Here is an 8,972-nt window from a genome sequence, read left to right on the forward strand (position 1 = left end):
TAAAAAGTAATGTCAGCTATTTAATTTTTTTGTTCTGTCTGGATCTGCAGGCTTATCCCGAAGGATCAGTATTACTGCGGCGTGCTGTACTTCACTGGAAGCGATATCTTCAACAAGAACATGAGGACTCATGCCCTGGAGAAGGGCTTCACTCTCAACGAGTACACCATCCGTCCACTGGGCGTCACTGGTGAGACTCTATATATCACCATGATGAACATGCACGGTATTCTTTATAATAAAATACAGAATAACTCCTGTTTTCTGAGATAAAGCCGTGGTGGAGAGGCGCTGCACGAAAGCCAGAAAATGCAGCTGTTGGCCTGAAAACGAAGTTTCTGAAAACTGTTTAAAGTTGCCCCTGTTACGGGTTAGGATTGCTCAACGGTTCATTTTTCCAGCGTTGGTCGCTTTCATTTAAAGTAGCGTTCGCGTTCTGCACCTAGCGGTCAAGAAGGGATATGCATTTTCATTCAGACCAACGCAAAAATACCAGCAAGTGGACAGGCAATGTGCTAATGTTTCACTTTGACATTGTGACGCTAAAAAAAGTTGGAGACATATTTTCGAACGTTTACATGACTCCGGCACGTCCTAGATATTATTATAAGTGTTATTGTTCAGCCACACTTTCCTTTAGGGGTTCGTTAGTTCGTTCCTTAGTTAGCATAAACCGTTTCTTCCAAACAATCAATAATCTTAAGTGATTCCCGTATTTAATAACAACTTAAAATTAAAAGCTTCAACTATGGTATGCTAACGTGAACCGAGATCTGTTTATTTTTATTTATAACTGTTGCTTATTATAAATTTGAATGCATTAACTAAAGTTAACTAATGAGATCTTACTGTAAATAGATACCTTTTGGTCTTTATAATGCTTTAAAGCATTTATATTATAATGTTTTTGTGTTTTGCTCTATTGTATTTAAGCGTTCCGTTATTTTCAGTATAAGAACGAAGTTATTAAACCTGTTGTATGTTATAACGAGACTTTTTCCAAATGAAAACGACAACTAAATCCCAATACCGTGATAATACCGCATACCTTGAAAGCGTTAGCAACGTAAAAAATGATCTCTTTGATAACAGCATAGAGGAAATGATGGTCGTGTTTGTTGTCTGATGTCTGTGACTGTGTTTGTTTCAGGCGTGGCTGGAGAGCCTCTGCTGGTGGACAGCGAGAAGGACATCTTCGACTACATCCAGTGGAAATACAGAGAACCGAAGGACCGCAGCGAGTGAAACCAAGACGGGAGACTAAAGCCAAGCTCGAGCTGCGCGTGTGCTGTTCGTTTAGGTCAAGAGACTGTATTTTAAGAGTAGAAGACGTGCGTGTGTTTAAGTTGTGAAAGCAGCTACGTGACAGTAGTTGATGGTGCTTTTTTTTTTATCATTGATAGCCATGCATAATATGTGTTTTAAAATCAGGAGTGAGGCGAGAGGAAGTAACGGCATGTTAATGAAATTTCTGAAGTGTAGCGGCAAACGTGTCTTTATTTCAAGAACTTGCAAGAAAACAAAATGGGAAAATAATTGAACGGTGACCGTCTGCGGTTGTGTTATTTAAAATCAATGACGACGTTATTGGGATATTTTTATTTAGATAATAGTCTGTTTGCGTGAACATGTGGATTCTGCATTAAAAATCCCACAAATCGGCTCTGTTTGGTTTTCTGTGTTTTGGAAAGATTTCAGAGTAATGAACTGATCTTACTGGTGGTAATGAATAATGAATCGAAATGGCGCTCGCGTCACAAATAACTGATTCTCAGGTCAGTTCTGCCTAGTTCTTGAAACGAAGGCTGGGTACACATTAAAAGATTAGACTTTTAAACTCGTAAGATTTTCACAAATGTGAAAGCCCACAAACATGGGGACAGAAAAATGTATTTACACATATTGTAGAATCTTAATTTCCTCTTAAGCGATAGTCGTAAAAAGCGATATATATATATATATATATATATATAAACTTAATACGTGATGCATGCTTAATACATGCAATATATAAACAAGATTTAATACACAAGAGCTAACAGAGTTAATGAACAGAAAAACTACAAACTGATCACAAAAGACGTTAATCGGCTACAAAACGAGTCTATAAAAAAAAAAAAAAGACAGCACTTGTTAACACAAAATAATTTGTTTCAATTCAGAAACATGAAAAACAAATTTTTTGCATCTACATTTTGCAATGATATTTTCATTGTATTCTATTTGATACTGTTCAGTGCTTTGATACAATCTGTGTTGTTAAAGGTGCTATTTAAATAAAAAGGATTGATTGATTGACGGGGGATGGTGCAGAAAGGCATTAAACTGGGGGGGGGTGTACCCACTTCTCAAGGCACCACTACTCTTACACTATTAAAAATATCTCTATAGAGCGAAATGCATGCTTTCAAATGAATGGAAAACAAATATTCTCAATGGTGTAATCCATACAGGTACACACTACTGAAGAGATGACCAGTCAGTGTCGCAGACGTCAAAGAGAGCATTAATGCAATTAAAACCTTAATGCAGTCTCCTTACTTTTTTTACTGGCACATTTATAAACGTCACTTCTGCCCTTAGTCAGGGACAGCCCTACTGAATGCTGAATAATCTCTCTCGATTCTTTGCTCTTTAATTTCTCATTACAATAAATAGTTTACTACAGATCAACGAGTCAAACAAATCGTATGACACCTCTACAGTGTGTCCTAATTGAACTCAGGTTGTGAAACCTTACTTTGTGGCTCAGTAAAAAAAATAAGTCCTTTTATCTTCCAAACACGAAATAAACAATATCGTTGCAACTAGGCAGGCAGGACAAAAAAAAACTAGACGCGTACACGACGAGAACGGACGATAAAACAGAAGCAAACTGGAACTTAAAAACACACGGGAGATCACTAAATTAACTAGACACAGGTGAACACACTCAGATAATTAACAGAAAGTAGGTCACACAGAGCACATGGGAGAAGACAACAACAACAACAACAACAAACAGAGTCCACGTGTGTGACAGTACTTTAAGACTTTTGGTTCTTTTAATTGTGACGATTTTGGCTAACATTCAACAAATTAAAATACTTCAATATAATACTTCAAATAAAATTGTCAATTGTTGGCCTTGTGGAATGTATGTTCATTTACTGTACATGTACTCAGTTAATTTGCTTTGCTTTAATTACTGCCTTAATTCTGCGTGGCGTGGAGGAGATGGGTTTGAGGCTCTGTTGAGGAGGTTTGGAAGCCCAGGTTTCTTTGACAGTGGCCTTCAGCTCATTTTTTGGTCACTTGTTTTTTTAATTTTTCTCTTGACAATAAATCATAGATTGTCTATGGGGTTCAGGTCTGGTGAGTTTGCTGGCCGGTCAACCAGTCATTTAACCAACGTCTGGTGCTTTTGGCGGAGCGTCGGGTGCCAAATCCTGCTGGAAAATGAAATTAGCATCTTAAAAGAGCTGGTCAGCAGAAGGAAGCATGAAGTGCTCCACAGTGTCTCTGTAAACGAGTGAAGTGAATGCTGGTTTTGTAAATGAGCTGTTGTGGGATGATTGTGTTAAATGCTGAGTGAATGGATTGTCTTGATAAGCTTCAGTTTATTCAGTATTGTGAAAACTGTGAGCTGGAATCATGGTCCTTCAATGTGTATTGTTTTAATAGGAATTAGCATCAGGCCGACTGGTTCTACATCGTGGGGAGCTTTGGTTGCCCCCACTTATCTCTCTCTCTCTCTCTCTCTCTCTCTATATATATATATATATATATATATATATATATATATATATATATATATATATATATATATATATATGACACAACAATGCAGTGTTTTAATATCCTGTAGAAGCTAAGGATATTCAATAAAATCAATATCAATCAATCGTTTTATTATATATATATATATATATATATATATATATATATATATATATATATATATATATATATATATATATATAGCTTTTAACAACACAGATTGTATCAAAGCACTGATCAGTATAAAGTAGAAGAATACAATGATAGGGATGTATAATGACGAAATTTCACAATTTATTATTAAATGCAGAGTCGGTCTCTGTAATCAATTTGACGATAATCGCTAGAAATTAAGTGTCCCCAACAAAGCAAGCCAGAGGCGACAGCGGCAAGGAAACAAAACCCCATCCATACAGAATGGATAAAAGAAACATAGTGTAAATGACTAAATGTGTGTGTGTGTGATCCACCATCTAGTCTGGATACTGAGAAACAGAATGAGAAAGAAACAAGACTAATATTAGCATAGAAGCCATTCTTTTTACGATGTCACAAGTATATTTGTTATGAGGAGTGTTCTAATTAATCTAATTAATGTAGCCTAAAAATCCTTTAACGGATTTGAATAATAAAAGTGTGTTGGTGTGTTACGTGTAGGCTAGATTAAAACGCTGTGTCTTTAATCTAGATTTAAACTGGCAGAGTGCGTCTGCCTCCCGAACAGAGTTAGGGAGATTGTTCCAGAGTTTAGGTGCTAGATAGGAAAATGATCTGCCGCCCGCAGTTGATTTTGATATTCTAGGTATTATCAAACAGCCAGAGTTTTGAGAACGCAGCGGACATGCAGGACTATAAAGTGATAAGAGCTCGCTCAAGTATTGAGGAGATAAACCATTCAGGGCTTTATAGGACTAATATGGTCATACTTCCTAGTTCTAGTAAGGACTCTAGTTGCTGCGTTTTGGATTAGCTGAAGTTTGTTTATCAAGCGTGCAGAACAACCACCCAATAAAGCATTACAATAATCTAACCATGAGGTCATAAACTCATGAATTAACATTTCTGCATTAGACGTTGAGAGCATAGGTCATAATTTGGATATATTTTTAAGATAACTAATAACAAATAACTTATACATCTGCATAAAACAATGTTTCTTTCTGCAGGGCTAGTTGCTATGCCTGGCATTGTTCACTGGCCAGGCATCGAACAATAAAATGCTTTCATTCTCAGCGCAGCCCCACCCCCAACTCTGCTCTCTCACGTCTGCATTTGTAAGTGCACGAGTGGGTTTCGCAACAGGAATATCGCAAAATGAGTAGCAAAAGTCAAAGTGCCAGGATTTGAAGTTGTACTGCCAGATCTGAGAGGTTGTGAGTGCACGACTTTGTAAAGTAGTGAGCGAAAATTGTAACGTAGTAAACGTGCCGTACATATCTGTGTGTGTCATTTTGTTTATGTGAATGACATTTTACAAATTTATATTATTAATCCGCAAATGTATTAATTCTAAACATGGGGGTTGTGGTCACTCAGATTTTCACATCAGAGCTGTGAGTGTCTCAACTTATACTCAGAAATACAAATATTAATATGACAAGTTCTCACAATCAAATCAGCACGCTCTCAAGTTTTGTCACTGATTCATTTTCATATATTTAGCCAGTGTTACCTGATTGGCTGACGTCATAGTGATTGCATTGACTGCATGACTGAAATACACAATTTAGAAACGCACGTTTTTTGAGGTCTGCACAGGCCTCGACTCTGTCTCGAGTTTGGGTGCTAGATAGGAAAGATTTTGATTTTCGAGGTATTATCAAAACTTCCAACCAATTTTAACATCCTGAACGATTTAAAAACTGATTCTTTGAACTTTGTCGTCACATATACAGCTTCATATGAGTTTTCTAATTCGGTAGGTTTTTCTCACGATACAGTGTGGCACTATGGTCCAACAAAACAGCTCAAATCCACATACGAAAGCTAAACTAACATGTCTACATCACTGAATATGTTTTCACATTAGTATCTGTTAACATTATCGGGGAAGATTTATTTAAGTGCTGGAGAGCCGTAGACCTGCAACTCTAATCAAACACGCCCAACGTAACAATGCAAGGTCAGTTTTAGCTGACTTCACCCCTGCACGTAAATAAACATGCATTTTATTTTGATAATACTTTGAGAAAAAAATGAGAGCAAAAAGCTCAAAATTTCAAGATTTGCAGCTGTTAGATAAACAATGACCCAAGAAGCAGAAAGTAAGAAACAGGTACAGAACTGAGGACGTAAACGCAGCATCCAAAGGTGGACAACACCAGAAACATTGGGCTTTAAATACACAAGCGCTAACAGGCTAACAGACATACCTGTAAACAATCACGAGCTAATGAACAGAAAAATACCAGACACACCAGTCGGTAAGAGTCTACAAACGAAACAGGGAACACAGGGCACTTTTAGTTTCAGTTCAAAATCTTTGCTCGTGTCACGATTTCACGAAAACTGTATCATTCTTACATCGGTGCAATTTGTATATGCAATAAATCCCACAAAACACCATTCTTAATAAGTGTCCCGCATGCTTTTCAGGGTCAATCAGTGATGCAGGACTCGTGTGTTTCAGTGTAGATGTTGTGGGGTATTTCAAGTGAAGAAATATTGCCACGTGAGAAGTGAAAGAGAGGTCGGTTCGTGATAAGAACAGGTGAAGCTAGTTACGCATTTTACATTCGTTTTGTTCGAACACAGCTTGAGAGACACAGACACTGAGATACTGAGTGAATTCGGCACTAAAAAAGGTAAGACACGGCGTTAAAAATGTTATGCCTCAGTAAGAGTGTTTACTTAATTAATTACTATTTAAGTATGAATACTTTTGCAATAAATTGATTCAGGTGCCAGTAAAGACATTTATTTATTTCATGTAAATGCGGCTCGTTTAAACTTTCTATTTGTCAGAGAATCCTAAAAAACATGTATCATCACGGTTTGCAAAAAATATGATTATTTTTATCAAATAATCAGAATTGTTCCTGTAAAAGTCAGTATATTATAATGATTTCTGAAGGACCACGTGACCCTGAGGACTGGAATAATGATGCTGAAGTTATTTTAAGTTACATTCAACGCTATAATCTGAATTTATGATTGCAGATCAATGGCGAAAACATCAATTAATATACAGCAAGCGGACATGAGTCAAGAGCTGCAGCGGGAGGCTCTTCAGTGCGCTCTTCTGGCTGTGAACATGTACGAAAGCCACTCGGACATCGCTACGTACATCGCAAAGGTTGCCGTCAAAATCATTTCTTGATAAGCTGTAGTTGTTCAGGAACGGTTGTTGGTTCAGTGGAAGCTAATGCTGTGTCTTGTCTTACAGGAATTCGACAGAAGGGTCCAGCCCAAATGGCACTGCATTGTGGGAAACTGTGGTTACTTTGTGAGACACAAGGATAACTGTTATATTTGCTTTGAAGTTGGAAATAAACGAATAACGCTTTTCAGGACTGACTGATCAACAGTTCAAACATTTGGTTAAGGAATTTCAGGTCTGCTGTTTTAGTTGCGGTGGCACTTTATGTTTTAATTTGCATATGAATAAACATTTTAATTACCATAATTCGAGTTTTTTGGAATGGCATGGTTATAAACGACTGATATGTTCCGGACCTTTGTGAGATCCCGTCACTTACCAGGTTTTGATGTAAGAGTAAAAATATCTGGTTTTACTTGTTCTGGAAATCGTACAAGTATTTTTATTTTCAGATCGTCGCACAGAAAATGAGATGCTGATTTCGCATGACGAGTGTAAAACGGCAATAAATCGTGCCACAATGCAATAAAAAAAAAGATGTTCTTAATAAATGCCCCTCATGCTTTTATTTGAATGTCTATATGTTTAGACACAGCCGATGGTGCAGAAAGGCATTAAACGTTCAGGAATGTTGTCCAGTGAGGTTATGTCGTATTGAGAGGTGGAGGTAGATTGTGATGTAGATGAGAACAGGTGGAGTGAGTTAGTTTTAATCAAACACAAAGAAACTGTGAGAGAATCAACATATAATTGCTCTGTACAGAGATCGGCACATAAATACGGTAAGACAATGTTTATACTGTATATATATATATGCTATACACAACCAAATCTGGGGGTCCAATTTTTATAAAGGAATAATTGATCAAAAGTGACAGTAAAGAAAATGTTATAAAGATTTCTATTTGAAATAAGTGCTGTTTTTTTGAATCTTCTATTAATCTGTGAATCCCGACAAATAAAAAATAAAACAGTTTTCCACATTGATAACAGTCACAAATGTTTCTGGAGCAGCAAATCATCATATTGGAATGATTTCTGAAGGATCGGGTAATAATGATGCTGAAAATTCAGTCGCATATCGTAGAAATAAATGCAATTTTTAACAGTCGCATGGACAGCTGCAGTTATTTTGAATGGTGCTCAAAAATCTGTGCTTGCGATTGCAGATTCATGGCGAAAATGTTAATTAATGTACGAAAATCAGACATGAGTGATGAGCTGCAGCGGGAGGTTCTTCAATGCGCTCTTCTGGCTGTGAACATGCACGACAAAAACACAGACATAGCTAACTACATCAAGAAGGTTGATATCAAAGTAGTTTCTTGATAAGCTGTAGTTGTTCAGGAACGGTTGTTGGTTCAGTGGGAGCTAATGCTGTGTCTTTTCTTACAGGAATTCGACAGAAAGTACCAGCCCAACTGGCAATGCATTGTGGGAAAGAGCAGTTGCTCTGTGTCACACAATCGTAACTCTTATATCTGTTTTGATGTTGGTGATAGACAAATAATACTATTTAAGACTAACTGAGCAACAGTTTAAACACATTTCATTAAGGTGTTGGAGTGCAGTGTAATAAAATTTGGGTCTACTATTTTAGTTGCGGTGGCATTTTGTTTTCATTTGTATATGAATAAACATTTTAATGACCTTTACTTACTGTTTTTTCTTTTTAATAAATCCCATGGTAACTGTACCGAAATATCATATTTGATAATTTCATAATGCTAATTTCTAAAATTGATTTATGTTTTGATCAGCAAATGAGCATTTAAAAATAATCTAACTAAGGCATATTTATAAACGACTGGTATTTATGTCATTCATGTTTGTAGCTATAAAGGTCTTATTGGTTTACATTAAACGCTATCAGAATTATATCATACTTTCTGAT

At 36.6% G+C, this 8,972-nt stretch overlaps 1 protein-coding gene and 1 long non-coding RNA gene across 2 annotated transcripts in view; both read left to right on the plus strand.

Moving 5' to 3' along the window:
* Positions 1 to 1,662, plus strand: part of polb (polymerase (DNA directed), beta) — a 5,176-nt gene extending 3,514 nt beyond the window's left edge. The window contains exons 13-14 of the mRNA XM_043246854.1: positions 48 to 190; positions 1,151 to 1,662. Coding sequence (XP_043102789.1) covers positions 48 to 190; positions 1,151 to 1,245 — 238 coding nt within the window. The 3' untranslated portion in view covers positions 1,246 to 1,662. The remainder of the gene's footprint in view (positions 1 to 47; positions 191 to 1,150) is intronic.
* Positions 1,663 to 6,189: 4,527 nt separating this feature from the next.
* LOC122350140 lies at positions 6,190 to 8,956 on the plus strand. The gene is made up of 5 exons (XR_006251573.1): positions 6,190 to 6,563; positions 6,919 to 7,054; positions 7,145 to 7,860; positions 8,248 to 8,383; positions 8,474 to 8,956. It is a non-coding gene; the product is annotated as an uncharacterized LOC122350140 (long non-coding RNA).
* Positions 8,957 to 8,972: the final 16 nt, after the last annotated feature.

The sequence above is a fragment of the Puntigrus tetrazona genome, chromosome 8, assembly GCF_018831695.1.
Source record: "Puntigrus tetrazona isolate hp1 chromosome 8, ASM1883169v1, whole genome shotgun sequence".
Lineage (NCBI taxonomy): Eukaryota > Metazoa > Chordata > Actinopteri > Cypriniformes > Cyprinidae > Puntigrus > Puntigrus tetrazona.